The 20,850-nt window shown below is 32.8% G+C and overlaps 1 protein-coding gene across 3 annotated transcripts in view; it reads right to left on the minus strand.

The window, feature by feature from the left end:
- Nucleotides 1-1,175: 1,175 nt before the first annotated feature.
- FOXN2 (forkhead box N2) overlaps nt 1,176-20,850 on the minus strand; it is a 56,709-nt gene continuing 37,034 nt past the window's right edge. For 2 of the 3 annotated variants that reach the window (XM_036873378.1, XM_036873379.1), the window contains exons 3-6: nt 15,893-16,017; nt 13,542-13,606; nt 7,106-7,174; nt 1,176-5,592 (exon numbers count right to left, since the gene is read on the minus strand). In XM_036873378.1, the coding sequence (XP_036729273.1) occupies nt 5,069-5,592; nt 7,106-7,174; nt 13,542-13,606; nt 15,893-16,017 (783 nt within the window). In that variant the 3' untranslated portion in view covers nt 1,176-5,068. The remainder of the gene's footprint in view (nt 5,593-7,105; nt 7,175-13,541; nt 13,607-15,892; nt 16,018-20,850) is intronic. The other variant, XM_036873380.1, reaches the window with a different exon arrangement.

Raw genomic sequence — 20,850 nt, forward strand, 5'->3', positions numbered from 1 at the left:
TTCTCAACACTTTTATATCTAAATTTTTGTACTTTTTGCTAGCTTCATTTCCAAAAAAAAAGAAAAAAAAAAAAGATCCATGTCCTGAAATTCTTGAGGAAAAGACTAAACATGTTTTGACCTATATTTTAATATTTTTCTAAAAATGGTGTATAAAAATTATACTAGCTCAGAACTTGTATGAGCGAGAAAGTGGTGAATCTAATAGTGAGAATAAGATTCTCTTTTTAAAGGGACAAATACATGAATCCCAAATGGCTATTTTTAAATGAATCTGGATTTCAAAGGGAGTTTAAAATCAATATGGCTGTCTCACCAACTCATTTTGAATACACAACTCTAGGTAGATACTACCATTTAAATGACCAGTACAGAACTTCAAAGAAGTGACAGGGGGAATTAAAATCAAAGTATTGGTTGTAGATTATTCCATTTTACAATGGATGCCCAATTTTTAACAGGTGGTTATTATGGGTATTTTTGAAGTAAAACTACTGTACAGTTGACCCTTGAGTAAAGTGGGTTTGAACTTCGAGGGTCTACTCATACTTGGATATTTTCCAATAGTAAGTACTACAATACTACACAGTCCACGGTTGGTTGAATCTGCCTTTGCGGAGGAACTGAAGATACAGAGGGCTGACTATAAGTTATATGTGAATTAACCTCCACGTTGTTCAAGGGTCAACTGTATTTAGAAATAGTCTTTTTTTTGGCCGTGCCGTGTGGCTTGTGGGATCTTAGTTCCCTGAGCAGGCATTGAACCCAGGCCCTCAGCAGTGAGAGTGCACAGTCCTAACCACTGGACCACCAGGGAATTCTCAGAAATAGCTTTAATAATTACATATTCTAATCAATTTTTCTTAGTTATATTTCAAAATATCTCATTATATATACGAACAGGAAAAGTTCAACTTCAGGAAGAGAATAATGTAATTCACACTATTTTAGCTTTCAATGATTAAGATGACATATAAAAACCAGGAAAAAGAATACTTTCAAAAAATAGCCTTTAAAAAATTCTGAAATGAAAACTTTTATTCTTCATCTGCATGACTCCAACTTTGTAACACTGGAATAGAAAGAGTGTGTGAGTGTGTGTGTGTGTGTGTGTGTAGGAGTATGAACCACCTACATCTACACTACCAACCCCCAAAGGACAGAGAAAGTACAAGTATGTTATAAAACAAGGTTTATTCTGTAATACTTTATCATAATGAATTGCATCTCTTTGGTAAAAATAAACTTTATAAACAATTTAATAATCAGAGATTAGATACAAAAATTAAACATTTGTTAAGTTGTTTTTAATATGAGCAAAGACTGGCAACTGAGAAGTGGTTCACTTGGACTGGTCATCTACTTACTGGCAATTATAACTCAAACTCAGGGTAATTTTTATGCTACTTTAGAAAAGAGGATAAGGACAGTTTAATAACTCAAATTTCTTGAATCAGAAAGCATTCTTACACTTTCACTTAAAAATAAATAATAGTTACAATGAATTGGCAGTTATACATTTTTATACACTATATAATGGCAACATAATACTTTAAAATTAAGCACTTAGTTTAATAAGAAATGTACAACAATTTTAAAAACAAGTTTTGACAATGGCACTGGCAGTTAGATGCAAAAAATGTGCTTTAAAAAAAATGGCAGGTATAACATTAAAATACTCTACTTTGTCTTTCAATAAATATTTTGACTACATCATTAACATACTAAAGCAAACTTTGTTTAAATCAAAGCTTATATAACATTTCAAACTAACAAAAAACTATAAAATATATGTCAACTAGAAAGCCTCAAAGTTTCTTAATTAAATGCTATGGTCTTCACAAAAGGCTGTTAAGTTACTGTAGTATTTAAGACAATACTCTTCACAGCTTTGTGAAGTATTCACATCTGTTGCTTAAATTGCTGGGAAAGGCCTCCTGGTCTACCAAGACACACACATTCCCCCCTTAAAACTTTCTCTAGTTTTGAATTCGTGCTAACATATATTTAACTGATGACTTAGTATGACCCTTTACATAATGCCTCAGAAAGTAGCAAAAGAAAAAATATATATATTCTAAACTTTACTATATACAAAGGAATCTTAGTTAAGAGAAGTCACATTGGTTACAAGGAGGACATGAAAGGCTCAAAGGTGGAAAAAAGGAGGTGATCCACCAATAATTAGCTTCTCCATGTAATACTTTCTTTCTCTGAATTTGAAAAGTAAAATAAAACATGAACTAACTTAGTAATATATTGCACAAATAAATTTCAAAAATACATATTCATGAAACACTGATTCTATTTGGGATGTGAAAGATGAAGATTAACTGTTAAAACTTCTACTAGGGATCTATTATAAACTGGAATTGGTTGTAACAATTTATATTGATGCAAGGTAAATTATATGTTAAGTTTAAGTCACAGTTTTAAAATATAAAATCTCTCCAGGATTGCCAAGTTGTTTTTATTATAGTAAAATTTGCTAGTAATATATTCTTAGAAATACAATTTCCAGTCCATAGGACTTGAAATGACCTTCCTTAACTGGGTGGTTATTAGCCATATTTTTATCTCAACAAACCTGAGGAATGGGATGTCTATGGAAGTACTAATGGGGGACCATAATTAAAAAGGTTCTTCACCTTAAAAATAACTGCCTTGGTAAATCAGCACATGGAAAGTGATGCACTGAATTCTATATAAGAATTCAATATATAATATCCTATAACTTCTTCCTGTTAGGTTTTAGGGTGAAAGTTTATTGACCTTGCTAGTGATGAATAGAACTTTTAACTTTTAAATTTGTGCGAAGAGTACAATAAGAGGGAGAGAAAATCAAGTTTAAAGTTATTGTTATTTATATTAAGACAAAAATAACTTTGAAGATCTCTATTTGAACTGGGAAGGACTTTCCCCCTCCTTATCTTATTTTCCTTTACTTCACAAATGCTAATTATCTAATGGACAGGAACCAGACAGAACATTTGTGGTACAGAATTTCAGTTGAACAAGATAAATTGGAACCAGATCATTAAAACACTGTTAATAAGGTCTATCCAGAGGGCCACAGTAAATAGCTTAAAAACGTTTTGTTATTAAAATGATTTTTATAATCTGTGTACTACTTATACCGTGGTAAAAACGATTTTTGGTGTTATAGTCACTGTCTACAGTAAAAGATGTTAACTTGGGTTAGCCATTTTCTGTAGCAGATGTGACATATATGAAGAACAAAAAAATCCAATACCTCATCCTGCACACTTATTCATTATCAACAAATTGAAAGATTACTATTTTTCAACAGCACCGATTCTATTAATGTGGCTATCAAGGTTCAATTACAATTAACATGGGAACAGGACAGATAATATTAATGTTGTTATCCCTGGCTTAAAGTCTTGCCAACTGAAAAAGACGTTTTCATTATGCTTCTCATTTCAGTTTTGCCCAAATAAACTCTACAAGTTAAAAATATTTGTTTGTTTAAAAAAAAATCCAAGAAAATGCTTTATTGTCATAGAAGTAGCTGAAAGTAACAAACCAAAATCGTGAGCTTATGTGTGTATGTATGTATATGTCTGTATGTATATGTATATATGAAATTATCAGAAAATGAAAACAAGGTCATTGTCTATGAAACAGGATGTAGCATGAGATAAGACTGAACTTTTGGAAAGTTGCTTCTGCCGTTGTAAAAAAAATATATAGTGAATAAGTTTAGTTTTATTAGTATCCCTTGTTCCTTTTGAATGATATAGTCACATTATATAAATGATATGAAAAAATGTATCATACAAGCAGATTTGTTCAAATACTGAAAAAGGCCTTGGTCAATACACATTTCGAACAGTAACAAAATCTTTTAGCATGGATTTAATGGCACATAATAGGTATTACACTGCCTCCTCAAAAGGATGTATCATATAAGATTAAATTTTATATGAATTTTGAAATCCACGAAGGCATTTTGTCTCTATAGTTTTGTTAAATCCTTTAACTTAACTGGGTGCACGTACAAATTTAATTCATACAAAGTTTGGGCAGAAGTTTTTTCCTAAATGATCTACCTTTATTTACGATAACATAAGTAATACGTATTCAAAATGTTTATATTAGATTACACTCCATTCGTACTACAAGATTCTCAGAATGCAGCACATTTAACAAGCAAATGAAAGATCCTCTTATTGCAGAAGTGTGCCAAAATGGGTGTTAACTTCCTAATACACTCTATGGCTATATCCTTTCATTGGATAGTTTCTCCTCAACAAAGACAGTTAGTGGCTAAAATTTAAACAATGGTTGCAAAGCACTTTGGGAAAGAACAAATGGCTCCAATAAATGCTATGCAATATCTGGGAAGTTAAAAAATTTGAAAGATAATATTGTAATAGGAATTAGAGTGTTCTTAAATGAAATTACATCACAAAATTGCCTTTTCTAAATCCTAGAATTTTTGCTATACTGCCTATGTATCCAAAAGGAACTTTCTAGACATCTAGGATCTTTTCCAATTTATATTCAACTTTGTTCATGTGTCAACAAAAAATAATTAAAAACAAAAATTAAGACAAAATAAAAAATTGAAATCTCATCCTACTGAATTGCATGTGTCAAGAGAGGAGTATGTGAGAAAGAAAGCAGCAAAATTTTTAGCTGGATCAGCAACTATAATTAATTACAGATTGGAGGAGAAAATGAAAAAAATATGTTACAGAGTTGCCAATTCTTACATTTGGACACAACAGAATAAAAGATTTTCCCTACAACTTTAAGACAGAGGCTGGGGATTTTTTTTACATAATATTTCCAAATCTTATCACACTTATCACAGAAATTATGCTTTTAGGACTTCACATCATATTTATGATTGTGCATGATCCTAACAGCAATTATTTAATAAAAATTTAAAAAACAAAAATGTTTAGAAATAAACAGGTAATTAGCACCCCTCCCTCACCCTAAAACAAAAGAAGTCCATTATGGCTTTGATATCCCTTGTAAAGAATTAGGTAGAAGAGTATTGCCACATTTAAAAATAATTTCACACTAATAAGTATTTCTATTTTTTCCGCTGCTTTTGATTTTGTGTCTTTGCAGTACTTATTAGGGAACCTAGACATGTACGAATTCCAGCAAGGTGGAGCAGAGATCCAGCTGCCTCTTTGAGCTCCTCATCAATTTCTTGACATGACTGTTTTCGCATCTTTTTGTCTGGCTGCCCTTTTTCAGAGGTATCTGCACAAGTCTGTGATGCATAGCCACTGTCTCCAAGAGGATCATCTTCATAATCAACGTCTGTATCTTCTTCACTGTGAAATCCTTCACTGCCATCACTTCCTACATGGCTGCTCTTTGGGATAAATTCATATACCTCATCCACAGAAGACAGGGAAGACACACTAGACCTGGATGCACAACGCTGTGCTGTCATGCTACTTGCACTGTAATTGTGGTCTTCTTTTGGATCAATGCTGGTGGCTAAAGAATCACTCTCGTGTAATCGCATAGCACTGGAATGATTAAATGCATTGCTATAACTCCTTTTTTTTTGCACTGCTGTTTTAAGAGGAAGAGGCTTCTCACCTGTGGAAAATAAAGTTTCCATCAATAAATCAAATGCATTTGATTGCAGAAACAGGCCATTTAAAACTACTATATCACTCCTGAATAAGTGCTTTAGATTGGTAATGTTTTGTGGATTTTTAAATTTTATGCAGAGCATATCATCCTGTAGGTATTAATGTGAAACATTTTTAAACCACTTAATGGTATGTCTTGACCTTTCCATGGACAATATAATTACTTTGAGCTGCTTGCACAGAATGCCTCAATATCAATGTACCACTGGTTAGCTAACCATTTACTTATTGGTGTTTAGGTTGTTGCCAGTTTTCCACTATTACAAATAATACTGCAACGAAAATCCATCCACATGCCTTTTCTTACACATATGCAATATTTTTCTAGGAGAGATAACAAGAAATACAATTAATAAGTAAAAGAATACACACATTTTAAGTTTTAATTGGTATTTCCAAACTGCCTTCCAAAATGGTTGTACCAATTTATATTCTACAGTGTATGACAATACCCACTTCCTATACTTAACCCCTAATATTATCAATCATTTTAATTTTTCATAATCTCATGGACAAAAAGATAGTATCTCAATATTGTTTCATTTTGCATCTCACTGATTTCTAGAGAAGCTGCATCTTTTCAAACGTGTGTTGTCCATCTATATATTTCCTCCTCTGAGGCCCACCTATTCATATATTTTGCTGACTTTTCTGTTGAACTGTTTCCTTATTTCTTACTTATAAAATCTTTTTTATATACACGTGTATACTCAATATTATTCCTTTGTCTGTTATATAAAGTGAAGAAGTATGTTGTCCCAGTGTTATGCTTAAAGATATCTGCTGTTGTCAGAACTCTAAAATTTTGATGTTTAATTAAATTTACACAGCTTTTATGGATTTTGCATTTTGCATCTCATCTCAAAAAAGGCTTTTTCCATTTCAAGGTTATAAACATACTTTTCTATGTTTTCTTATTCATAGCTTTCATTTTTACTTTTAAATCTTCAAGCTTAATTTCTAAGTATGCTATTTATTTCTTCATTTCTTGGTCAATGTAACAAGATCTATCACAGCATTAACCTCGATCTCTCAATTTCTCACATAAATTAAAAGAAATACAATAAAACAGAAACTAAGTTATTCAGATGAAAACACAATCTAGTTAGAAAGAAGTAATTTTGCCTGTAACACTGAAATATTTTGCATTCTAAATGACATTTGAGGGACTTCCCTGGTGGTCCGGTGGTTAAGACTCCGTGCTCCCAATGCAGGGGGCCCGGGTTCTATCTCTGGTCAGGGAACTAGATCCCACATGCCGCAGCTAAAAGACGCCGCATGCCACAACTAAAGAGCCCACACGCTGCAACTAAAAGAGCCTGCATGCCACAGTGAAGATCCCGTGTGCCGCAACTAAGACCTGGAGCAGCCAAATAAATAAATATTAAAAAAAAAAAATGACATTTGAAAGGCACTCACAAAAAATGCATTTTAAAAAGAAAAGCATGATTGCTTACATTCCAAAATTCCTTGTTCTATAGAAGTATTTAAAAGCATCATTGCAGTGGCAGCGTCAATATCAGATTCTGAAAAAGGAAAAGAGTGATAATATCCATGTTCTTTATAAAAGAGAGTCTATTATAAAGGAGAATTAAGAGGTACTAGAGATAATGAAAGTTCTCTTCTTTAATTATTCACAGTGAAAATAAGAACCTGACCTGCATTTCAATAAGGATTGCCCTTAAACAGATTAAATTAGCCAAGAAAACACAAAAAATATTAATACTGTCTTTAGTCATAATTATATACAAGCCTACAAGTACTACAGATTTATATAATACTCAAGAGCTCAAACATAATTATGGATATTCCGTAAGAAAAATGGGTTTTAAAAGGCTGGTAAAATCATCAGGTTCTATTCCAGAGGTCATTATGCTCTCATACCTACTTCTGTACTAAAAAAGTTCACCCCTCTCCATCTTGGCCATCTCTGTTAGTCTGAATAATCGTGATTGAATAAAAGTAAAATGGTATAATCTAAAATGTGAAGGAAAAGTTAGAAAATGTTTATAAATTTTAGATTATAAAGAATAAGTTTAAAACAAGACTGACATGAAACCCCCCATTTCTATCGCAAGGCTGGAAAATTTTTATTACCCCAAAGTTTTGCATTTTACTTGTAATATCTAATTATAAAGTTATTTTTGATAATAAATCCATGAGGATAGTGACTTGCTTTCTCCTCATCTTGACCATAAACTCTGTGAAGGCAGGAAATGTTTTTGACCTTAATAAACAGGCTTAAGTAAATCAGAAGACTGTTGCTATGAAGGAGCACATAATACTATACTCTTTCCCCTTGAATAAAATGTGATCTCATGAATCAGAGTCTCTAGATGAATGTCTTTCCAATTAGACTGTCAGATTCCTTAAGATAGGAATCATGTCTTATCCTCTTTATGTTCCATAATGCCTGGAACAAATAGTGGTTCCTTGATAAATGTGTAAAGAATGTATTACATCTTTGCCCTCCTTCCTTTCCTTAGATTAAGCTGATTATCACCAAATTACAGAGTCCTTGGCATTTTCTAAGTATTAACTTAGAAAATGGGCAAAGATGGGTCTCTAAGAACAACAGAGGTGGGATTTAAACCTGTGCAGTCTACCTCCAGAACCCAGGCCTTCAATTTGTACTCTATCATCATCCCTTAATACTTACTAAGCATCTATAATTAGAGTAGGAAATTTTGTAGAAAATTACCGAGTATACTGGAAATTCTCTATTCTGTTATTCATTCAATAGAGTGTCCTGTTATGAGGCTGACATCATTCCAGGCTGTGAGAATATAGCAGAAAACAAAACAGGAAAATCCCTAACCTCTCAGAACACAAAGAAATACAGTATATCAGAGTGAAAAACACTAGGGAGAAGAATTAAGGCGGAAGGGAGACAGAGAATGTGAGGAAAGGTGGTTGCAATTTTAAGTAGAGGTTAGGGAAGGCCTCAAGGAGAGGTAACAGTTGAGCAAAAACCTCAGGGAGGTGAGAGAATGAAACCATGAAGACATCCAAAGGAAAAGCATTTCAGGCAGAAAAAAACAGCAAGTTAAAAAGAATTTGAATCAGTGATTCCCACATGCCACAGCCACAGAGGCTAGCAAAACAAAGACCTCTCCAATTCCTATCTTTCAAAATGAGACCTGACTACAATATGATAGAGTTCAGTATTCTAACATGTCTTTGAAGAAAAAAAGGTACAGCTATAGCCCATATTGTATCTCTGTGTGAACTGGAAAAAAAAAAAACAACTCGCCTCCAGGTGAATGTTTCCCTATACCAAGGCACACAGCTTGGGGACTGGAGTGTGGGCTGATTTCAAAGCCCATTCACCGCCTCAGCCAGGTGTCCTTGTGCAGGGCACAACTTGCATGGCATTATACTAACAGAGAGACTCCTGCTCCATGAAATAATTAAATATTTACCTTGTTTCCAACTTTATTAAAAAAAAAAAAAGGGAGTGGTAGTGAGGGAGAGAATCTAATACTGAAATGCATTATAATGAGGAAACAATTTCAGGAAATTTATTAATCTTATAAATGAAGCACCTATAAAACATTCTTAATTTCTGAAATACAATACCTAAAACAAAAGAAAATTGACTAAGAGACTTATCCTGACAAAATAAGAAAGCTGCATGAATACCATTTCCTTTCTTAAAATAATAACAAAATTAGGTACTGTTTCTATAACAGTAGAATGATAGGAAAAGTATTCCTTAAATACCCTTATTTCTTGTAGGAATTTGTTACAGGCAAATTAATTTGAATTTTCCCACATGAAATTACTTCTTTGCAAAAGGATTTTATCTACATCTGATTTGTTTGGTTTAGAACACTTGCTAAGTATGCTTCCCACAATGCCTTGCCAATTAACTAAAAAAAAGTTTAACTTCAGTGTTAAAATAAGCACCAGAGAAATGATCGCAGACACTCGGTAATCAAGAACACCTGATTATCAATGATTTGTCTCGGTCATCAAGAACACCTGATTATCAATATAATCTTGAACTTCTTGGAACAAAAACTGTCTGTGTAGATTTTACAAACAATTTTTATTTATAGTACCAAATCAGTTTTGGTATTAAAATTAAACTTAAGACTTATTTGTTTATTGTCACAACTGAACACACTTCATAATGCTTTTTTCATTAGTAAGTACTTCATGCTGTTTTAAAGATGGTGCTGTGGTTTTAATAAACATACTATTAGCTATATTATTTAACATATTCAGTTCATGAAGAATGAAAATTTGGTTCTTTTATAAAGTCTTTTGTATATATTTTCTCTGACACTATTTAGTTTAATGCTATAATTCACTTCCAGTTTACAGTCATTTGTCATTAGAGCCATGAGAGCCATCAAAACAGTGAGTTAAACAATAACAACAACAACAACTTAGTTAAAAGCCATATTATTTCCCTTTTTATCCTTCATAGTTCTGACTGGAGTTCAAAATATGCTACTGATTTAATAACTGGTTCAAATAAATCTCTGTAATAAGTGTTAATTTATGCCTCCTGGTTTATATTTTCTTAGCCTTGATGCTAAGAAATTATTAACAATAATTGAGAAAAAAATTTAAAAGACATCAGTCTTAACTAAACTATGTGAAAGTGAGGGTTATAATAAGACAAATAAGTTTCTATCATCTGATTCTCAGTCCATTTGCTTAAGGAATGATATGAGAACCAGAGGCAGAATTTAAATGGTTGTAAGCTAAGTAATAACTATAATAGGATTTACTGCCTTTATCAAAACCAATATACACATTTACAGAGCATCCAAACAGAGAAGCTGTTTCTCGTGATTCTTTAAAGAAGTAGGAGAGCGATTTCAAAAAATTACTAAGACTTTAGCTGCTTGGACCACCAGTTTACTTTCATTTCAATTAAGATAAAAATTATGCTAATTTGTAACCTTAAATTTGAACTTAGATATGCTAATTTGTAACCTTAAATTTGAACTTAGATATGCACTTAGCCCCTAACTTCATCATTAACTGTCTAAGTTTCATATTTCCTTGTAGTATGTTAGGGCTTAAGTATAAATACTAAAATTTACTAACTAGAATATAGCTCCATTTTTGTCTTCTTTGTTCACTGACATATCCTTGGTGCCTAGAACAGTGCCTAGCACACAACTGTGCTCGATAAATATTTTTAAACAGATGAATTTACTCCAAACCCACACCAAATATTGACAAAAACAGGTTTTCTTTTGCTATCTCAGTATGAGATCCCTGTGCCTCCTGCTGCCCGCTATACAATACTGTAAAATAGCTATTGGCAAGATGAGCAAAAAAGATTAGACTTTAAAAAAGATGATTCTGTGAAGTGACAGATGAATCTTATATTGGATTCTAATACTGGAGCCAACAATGAAACTTCAGTGATCTTTACAAAACACAAAACTGACAATGTCATCTCATTCTTTAAAGACCTTCAGCAGTTCCTCCAACGCCTCATATCTGGTAGGAGTGCAGGCTCTGAAATCAGAGTTCCTTCTATACCATTTACTAGTTGTGTGACTTTGAGAAAGTTACTTAATCTCTCCAAAGTTCAGTTTCCTTATTTGTAAGAGAGGGTAACAATACCTCAAAGAGTTGCTGTAATGCGTGCGAAACACCACAGTCAGGAACTCAATGCGAACTAATGTTATAGTTATAGGAAGAAGTTCAAACTCATTATGCTAAATAAGCTCTCCTTGATTTGGCTAATGCCTGCTTAAACTTCTTCATTTGCCTTGCTCACACTAAACGATCACATCTACAGCTACTGGACCGAGGCTACCTGGTCCTCTTCTGTGCTCTTAGGTTTCAGCCATACTTAACCGACCCAGCAACTGTCCTCCACCAAACCTCTACCCAAAAATATCCTCCCAACTTCTGAGGCCCAGAGCTCAAGCATCACAGTTTCTTCTCTAAGAGGCCTTTCCTGACCCACCTCTAAGCTTAATTTGCCACCCACTTCCTTTTCTCCCAATGTACTCTGCATAATTCTAGTCAACCTTCTTCAATTAAACTGTATGTTTTCTGAGAGTAGGGCCTGGGTCTCTTTCATCTCTGCATATCCCAAAGCACCCAGTTCAATGCTTGGCACAATGGAGGAATTCAACAAGTACTTGTAGAATAAACAGTTGAATGTTGATTAATCGATTTATCGTTGTATTTTTCAAACTTTACCCTAGAAATAATATCAAGAGTTATGAAAAAGCAAATTTCCTCAGAAGTCTATGAATATGGGCTAGAGCAACCTGATTTAATTATAAATTCTCTTAAGTTTCTGTGTGGTATTACGTTTTCCTGTTAAAACTCATGAGAATTGTGTATTCTATTCCAGGACAGATTTGCATTGGTTGACAGAATGCCAACCACCCTCCCCACCAAGTTAATTACTAGAAGGGGAATAGGCCTAAGACTCACAATGATAGAGATGGAGGGAAGTAAGGTGTTAGCAGTCATGGAGAGATGTAAACTCATTAGATGAAGGAGAAGTACCTATGCTCTAGTTGTGGAAGCTGCTCCCTAAAGAAGAAGAATTTGGATGGAATAGAACAAGAGCAAGAAGAAATTCTAAATAAACCCCAGAATTCAAAAGAGAAAATGTTCTCAAAATGCGTATATGAACTAAGCTTAAAAGACTAAGGGTCAGAACTCACTGAGGTAATAAAAAGATAAAGGAAGTTTCAGCAATACCTAAATGTAAAGAGAGCACATTTACTCATGCAGGTAACAGGAAAATGGATACTTGCCTTATGTTAAGTTACAACATATCTGAAGCAGACTCCCAATCCGCTTAACTTCTTTGCAGAGTCCTCTTAAGCTTTTTCATACTCTTTCCCTCCCTTATTTTTACAGACCACCATCATATTGTTTCCTAGGCTTGGCTTAGTGTAGTTCTAAAGAGCCTAAATATCTCTGATACACAGAAAGGCTTTTAGTCTGGGAATTTCTATTTTTAAAGGTCATAGAAACATCTGTAGGCTCCAAAGCAACAATGCTAGGAAAACTTATGTTAATATATCACTAACCTGTAATACTATGAGTAGGGGGGGGAAACTGCAATTTCAGAATTTTGACCTACTTTTTAAAAGTCTACAAAATTCCAGAAGTTAACTTATTGCTTTCTTCCTAAATTATAGTTCTTTACACTTAACCTATAAAAGAAATATGTAAAACCATCCCTAACTCAAGGGCCGTACAAAAACAGGTGGCAGGCCAGATTTAGCCCATGGGACATAGTTTGTCAACCTCTATTCTAGTCTGACAGACTTAAAAAGATAATTCTCTATTGCGGGCATTACTAAGAAATATTTCCCTATTTTCAAGGAAAAGTATACATAAAAGGAAATGAAAACAGGGATATAAAACAGTATACACAGTATAATTAATCCCAGTGGAGAAAAAGTGTGTGTGGGAGGTGGGGGGTGTATGTTCATGCACGCAAACATATCTACTCATGTGAAAGGCATAAAAAGGACCAAAGCAATTGTATTAAAATGTGAACAGCAGAGGTGCAAGATAGATAGGGGTAGGGGATTAAGAGGTACAAACTACTATGCATAAAAGAAATAAGCTTTAAGGATATATTGTACAACACAGGGAATAGAGTCAATATTTTATAATAACTATCAATGGAGTATAACCTTAAAAAATTGTGAATCACTATGTTGTACACCTGAAACATATAATATCAAGTATACCATCAAGTATACCCCAATTAAAAAGCTAACAGCAGAATAAAAGGTACGTTTTAGTTTCTTTTTTATAAATGTTTTTATTTTCCAAAATTTCTACAATGAACATTTAATACTTTTATAATTAAAAAATAATTAAACAAAAATTCTGATTTTTGATCTGAGTTTTTATGATTTAAAATACTGATCTTTCACATACCTTTGAGAGTTCGCACCTGGTTCTGCTTGAGTACAGAGCTTAAGTAGTGAGGTGATAAAGAACCACTGAAAAATAAAGAGATAAGACAAGCATACTTATAAAAGATCTTTATTTCACATTTTATAGAACTTAGTTACAAATACAACTAATTTGTACAACAAAAAACACAAACTATTTTTACCTTGTTTTCTTTGCTAATACTATTCAGTTTAGGAAGAGTCTGCCAAAGCAGAAAGAGCATAAGATCCAAGTTTAAATCACAACTATCTGGGTGTTCTTAGGCAAAATAATTAATCTTTTAGTTTCTTCATCTGTAAAACAGGAATAATTAAACCTCCCACATAGGGTTGCTGTGATAACTAAATAAGAATAATGAATTTAAAATGCCTGGAACAATAGACAATACATAATAGTTACTGTTTGATTTTGTATTGGATGCCTAAGTTTGATATGATATTAATACAGGTGTTACTATAAAAATAAAGTGTTTATCAAAACACTGTTTAAGGAAGACTGTATGGTGATGACAAAAAACAGATAAATTCCTGATTTAATCAATAAATATCGGTATCAAATTAAACTTTCTATATTCATGAAAAGAGACCCGTAGTTTTTTTTTTAGTTCCAAAAATTAAGACATTTTTGGGACAAACTATTTCTCTTCTTTGGAATTTGTGATAGTATTTTAAAAAAATCTGTTTTGCTAACCAAATTAAAAGTCTATTTCTTAGTCACAGTTTTACATACTCTATAGATCATTCTCTTCCTCAGACTTACCAATTATGACATGAAAGGGCTACACAAAGTCGTGTCAGGTGGAACTGTCATTTTGCCAAACAATGATAAAGAGAAAATGTTTCTAAAAATATTAAGGTAATGTTTTAAGGTCAAAGATTATAATCTTTATGCTGTTGTTTTATCTACCTGTTTTTAAACCACAAAATCAACTTTATTTAACATATAAACATATGATAAAGTTAAAAATATAAACATGAAAATGCATCATATCAAAGGCACAGGAAAGTGTATTTTTGATGGTATACAAAAAAGAGTGCCAATTCTCCCATTTAATTTTTAATAAAAAATAACATTGCTAAATAAAACATGAAAGGACCATCAGCAGAACTTACCATTAGTTTCTAAACTATTATTTTTTTTAACTAGGACATCTCATAAGCACCAACATTAAAGAAGGTATCAACTCCCAAACAATGAGAATATAAACTCTGATAACATCTTTTCTAGGTTTCATTTCATAAGGATAAACCAGTTCTTGTTACAATGATCCTTCTAATCTACTAATATGGTAAATAAGCTTAAACCTCAATATGAGGTTAAACCTCAATATGAGTATATACGTATATATATTGCTGACATTTCAACTTAGTCTTACTAATTTTTTTAACTGTATCTCAGCTATAACCACTCCTCTAAAAGTCATCTAATAATACTTAAAGAAATTAAACACATGAAATGTTGATAACTGTTGCAAATGGGAGTTCACTCTTTCTCCCTACTTTTGTGTATGTTTCAAAATTTCCATGTATTATTTTATTAAAAACCTTAAAAAACTTTTTATAGACTACCCTTAAAAGTATCTTGACAAAATCTGTCATTTTTAACTCAAATGAATATACATAATAGAATTAAAAAAAAAGATTCTGAAGGTTTCTTTAAGAAAAGGAAACAATCAGATTTAAGGACATCATATCATTTTCAGATTTAACTTAAAATTGGAAAGCTATAAGATCAATTTATTGATCACTGAGTTAGAAAACAAAAGCCAAGGAAAATCATAATTATATTTACTAGCAGAAACAAAACAAATAAAAAACTCCAAAGCATTATTTTACTTGACAACATTTAAAAATTTGAGACTTGAACATAATTTTCAAATATTAAACATGTTGTGAAGGAAAAAGACTTAAAATAGAAAAAGAAATATAAATATGTATATAAAAATGCTGCAATGACAAATTTAATCACCTTATTTAAAAATTTTTAAATATACTTTTCCTTTCCCATGTCTTCAGGTCAGCATTAGCACTGCAGACAATTTAAATGATTTAACCTTTACAAAAAGGTTTCAGGTTATACCTGAAATCATATTATCACTGTGTAGAGTTTAGTTAGAATATTATTAACTACATTTTCCAGAATTTATGTTCTCACTTATCCAACATCCTGTTTCCTAATAAGTTAGACTATAAGTAAAAATGCCTTACGCTAATGTCTTATCCATAAATCTCTATATAATTAAAAAACAAAAAAAACTACAACTCTAAGTTTCTCCATCTCATATAATGAAATCTTATATATCACCACTGACATTTACATGTTAGATCCTGTACCTTTGTGGTGATGCAGGAGGGGTGTAAAATGTTGATCTTGAGGGAAAAGGTTGCTTCTTCAGTGCTTGCATAAGGTTGGGTTTATATTCTGGATCAACACACCATAAGGAACCTTTTCCATTAACCTAGAATAAAATATATAAGAATTAGTAACCTGGAACTTAAGACACACAAAATCAGTGTCTGAATGTTTTTAGTAAATGTGTGTGGGGAAAAAACCCCAATAGTACCTTTTGAATACAATGCAAAAGTTGAAGTAAATTTGCTAGGAATGGACTATGTGACTAAAAGTCCCAGAGGCAGACTGCAGGGGTTCCTATCCCCTGCCCTGCCATTGACCTGCTGTGTAATTTTAGGAAGGTTAACTAACCTCTATTTCTCTGGGCCATTATTCCCTTATTTGTAAGGTATGGATAATAACAGTACCTACCTCATAGGCTTGTTCTATGGATTACATTATGCATAAAGTACTCTGCACACTGCATGGCACATAGGGCCACAGGACTGCACAACTCTAGGACATGGCATTCACATCACATTCTGTGAGAATGTTACACCACCAAGCTGTGCAGAGAACAGCATGAAGGGCTGTACAAGGTGGCCCTCCACATGCTAAGATGTCAACAAATGTTACCCCTTATCATTACTGTTAAAGAAAAAACAAAAAGAAAAAATTAGGTAGTGTCATTCTCCCAAAAGTGCTAAACAATATATTAGGCGATGCATATAAAAATAACTTTATTTTTTATGGCATTAACACTAGTGTTTAGTTTCCCATTTAAACTGTTTAAATTCGAGGCAAACAATTTAATGAAAAGATGGCAAAAGTCTCAAAGAGTAGTTAAGTCAAAAACTGAGGCATGGAAAAGACTCCTGTAAAAGATAAAAAAGAGGAAGAAGTATCAACTCTTCCCTCAAGATGGTTAAGTTACAACATTCGAGGAACTTCTGGATAATATGGTAATGGGCACACAAGCCCAGATTTCATGGAAATAGTCATTAGAATCTAAAAATAATACAATTTGTATGATTTCTGGAAACTAGAGAAAATATAACAGAAGTGCCCGCTAAATTGCAAATGGGAGGTGCCTGAAAGACTGGCTTGCCCGCTCCACAATTCCCCTAATATGAAGGAACAGCTTACCAGGAAGGTAAGTGGACAACATACCTGAAGAATCTCACGAAAATGATCTAATGTGCAAGGGGAAAGGCCAGGCTATGAGATAATTCCTTCAAATAGGTTTGAAAAATGCTGAGTATTTTACCTCTTTCCTTCTTAGAAGGTTACATTACATATTAGCAGATTAAGGGTCCTAAACAGTCCTGCTTTAATTAAACCTGTTTTAAGAAGTTTCCCAAAGTTATTTGACACAGAACCTCTTTCTCCCAGGAAACATCTGAGGAAGCTAGTGTTCTGTGGAACACCTATGAAAAGCACTGATGTAATTAAAGAATTCTTGGAGAGTATACTTTCCAAATATTAACAGAAAAAACTAAACATTGATTAGACCACGAAGAAAAATAAATTCCCCTTTAAAGATCACTGTAGCGCAAAAAGAAAAAAAAATATCCCAACAACAAAATTCTCTGACCACTTGGAAATTTATAAACACTCTTGTAAAAAGATAGCCAAACTACAATTACAGATTATCTAGTAAATAAAAGGTATAAGAAACACAGTTATATAAAAACTAAGTGGGTGTGGTCAAATGCCACACACACTAGTAGAGCTAGTCAAACTAAATAACTGAAGGGCTTCAGGAGCTGTAAGATCACCTGCAAACTCTTCCTTCAGGATGTATCTTTCCTACTTCTTTAGCTGAACATCCATCCCTACCTACACATCCTGAACAGTCTGACTAGATGCACATCCCTACAAATGTACCACATCTACCTACAGCTTACATACAAAACCCTATAGCCATGCAGAGGAGGTCCAACTGCAAATTCATCCCACACTGCCCCAGAGCTAAACACTACTTGTACAGAAGTTAAGAGTACAAGCCTTGGAGGAAGAATACCTATTTTGGAATCCTGGCTCTGTCACTTAACAGCTGTGTAACCTTTAGAAAAACGTCTATGTTCTCTGTGTATTAGTATGCTCAAAATATATATAAAACAGTACCTACCAGACACAAAAGCACTCAAACATTGGCTACTACTGTTATATTTTATGTTCATTTTCTTTGTAGTTTTAAAAATTGTTCGTTTCTTCCAGTCTAATAGCATGCAAATTTGTTTTTCTGTTTCTATTCTGCTAGTTATTGAGACTAAATTTTAATAAATATTTTTGAAGATATTTAATCTTTTGAAGATACAAATGTCAAAAAATAAATATAAGGTATAACCTGACCCCCTCCCACCATGATGTACAAAGCTTCCTCAGAACTAACTCACAAGATTAGTGAGATTCAAACTGTTACTAATTTTTGTTTTTATATTACACCTTTTCTATTTCAAAAACCTTTTCTTAAAATTTGAATTACACTTCACAACATTAACAATTATATAGACAACAATAAAACTGACCTGTGTCCTATTCCCCTGCTCCTTTTTGCTTGTATAAAATCCTACATGATGTAAGCTATTATCATTGCTGAAGATTTAATGTGATAAATTCCAGGGTGCTTCCATTTCCTGAACTCTTTTTCAAGGTAACATTAGTCTATTACTGAGGCTTTTTTATCTCTAAATATCATGTCGTAACTATTATAGCAGAATGGCATAATGAAAGAATACTGTTTCACACGTTTTCAAACTGAGGTGCTAATCATTGCTTATTGATTGGCTACTTCATAGTGGACAAATCACTACATCTCTTAGAGTCTGTCCTCTCATATTTTATCCGTAAAATTAAAAAAACAGGCCACTTCACTGAGTTGTGATGAGAGTCAAATAAGGTAATTTATATGTAAGCGACATAGAGCTGCAAACTAAGTGAATACTAAGAGATTATACTGAAATTGGCATGTATCAATAGTAAGTTTATATGGCTTAATAACAATATATTCCTACTCCTTCTCTTCTAAGAGATGAGGGAGTTTTTAAAAACATCAACAATAAGAACAAAAATCAATTAATTCTGAAGAGACAAAAGTTAGAAAAAAAAGATGAATTAAATTGATAAAGGAAAAATGTTTTTGTCTGAGGAAAAGTATGGTAATTGAGTATAAGGCAGTTTTTAACATCCTAGCGACTTAAACATATTGGAAAAGAAAAACCATGGGTGTCAAATCACACTGTAATATAGTAAGAAACATACCATACTATCAGGTGAAACTTTTTCTGGCCTACAGCAGCAAGGTATCACATGAAGTACACTAAACAAGTATTTGAAATTTTAATTTTTTTCCAAAGGAAGTCAAATTTTACAAATGTAGTTTTGCATTAAGTGATGGAACATCTTAAATTAGATATATTTTCAGTCGCTTGGCCTAAGTGGTAAATGTGTTTTGAAGATTGGGAAATAAAACTTTAAAATGTTAGCACCCACAACATCCTTTGCCCCAAAACCACTTCAGTTTCATATAGAAAAGATATGCATGATTATTTTTCATATATTGACTAAGACAATTATTTTAATAATTCTACCCATGTTCTATCTTGGTATTCCTGAGATTATACTCCCAGAAGCTGTTTAGTTCAAATCTACTTTTAAAATTCTCTTGTGAGAGAACTGCAAATTATTTTGATCTTAGAAGAATTGCTATTTCTTTGAAACAGCAAATTGGAAGAACTGGTACTGAAAACTTGTAGTTCAGGGCAGTTAAGTGTCTTGAGTAAGTTCTCCAAATAACAGTCTGGTTTATGTTACCATGGCAGCACTTCCGTTCACTGGGTCTGTTCACAAACTATCAGTAACAAGATGAAAGTATATATTTGCTAATCTATGTTTTAGAATCTAGAGCAAAAAACTTATTTGTAATCTAAGTCTCACTTAAAAACTTTGCTTCTTTATTAAGTTGTGCTTAGATGATGGAACACAAGTAATAAAGAGTTTTAGAAGTATTGTTTTAAAATAAATTTGCCTATTACAAGACACATTTTTTGTGCAATGGAAACAGGAAATGTGCATTCTCTCATGTACTATTTTGCATTTTGGAACTCTAAGGCTTCTGGACTTATTTGGTAAAGAACCACAGAAGCTTTTGAAGAAATGAGGAATATATTAAGAATTGAACTTTAAAAAGATTTATCTTAATGGAAGTTGTAAAGAAAACTGGGAGAAGAAACAATGTTCCCTATTCCTGAAATGTTTTTATGTACCTGCCCTGTACATTTTAATAGTTTCCCTCCTTGACTACTTTTTTCAGTGGTTTTTAGAACCACTAAATTTAAAAGGGTGTTCATAACTCTTGCTTATAGTATGAACTTTTATGGTGGCTTGCATGACTTCCTTTCTTGGGATTTAGCTATTGAAGCAAATCACGACTACGAAAACGTACAGACTAAAATTGTACTAAACCAGGCAAAACTTCTAATTTCATGTTTCCCAGTTAAAATCTCCATTAACTGTTTTAATTTGGCTTTTACAAAAAGTTAGAAAAGCAGATTTAAGACTTCAGTGTTAACATTTGAAACATAAAAACAAATCAAAACAAAAAAACACCATGTCTAGCTTTTGTAATTTTAAAATTCTGAGACAGATAAATGCCAAGCCAAGATTTTTAGACCCATCTTTTGAGAGTGGTAACTATGGTATGGATGAGGGTAGGAAACTAATCAACAGCTATACCAACTGGCTGGGTATCAATATCAATTTGCAGTTTGACCTGGACCTCCGTCAATCTTGTCTTCTTTTTTGAGATTACCATCTCTAGATAACAGCTTTCATCAGAAAAGTGTTTTCAAGGTTGCCAAATTCAGTTCCAGCATCTAATGGAAGTAAGTATAGCTTGCTTGCCTTTGGCCGATTGGAAGAGAAATACTGTCGTTTTGAGGCATTGATTCAAGAAGTA

This window comes from Balaenoptera musculus, chromosome 13, assembly GCF_009873245.2.
Source record: "Balaenoptera musculus isolate JJ_BM4_2016_0621 chromosome 13, mBalMus1.pri.v3, whole genome shotgun sequence".
Classification (NCBI taxonomy): Eukaryota; Metazoa; Chordata; class Mammalia; order Artiodactyla; family Balaenopteridae; genus Balaenoptera; species Balaenoptera musculus.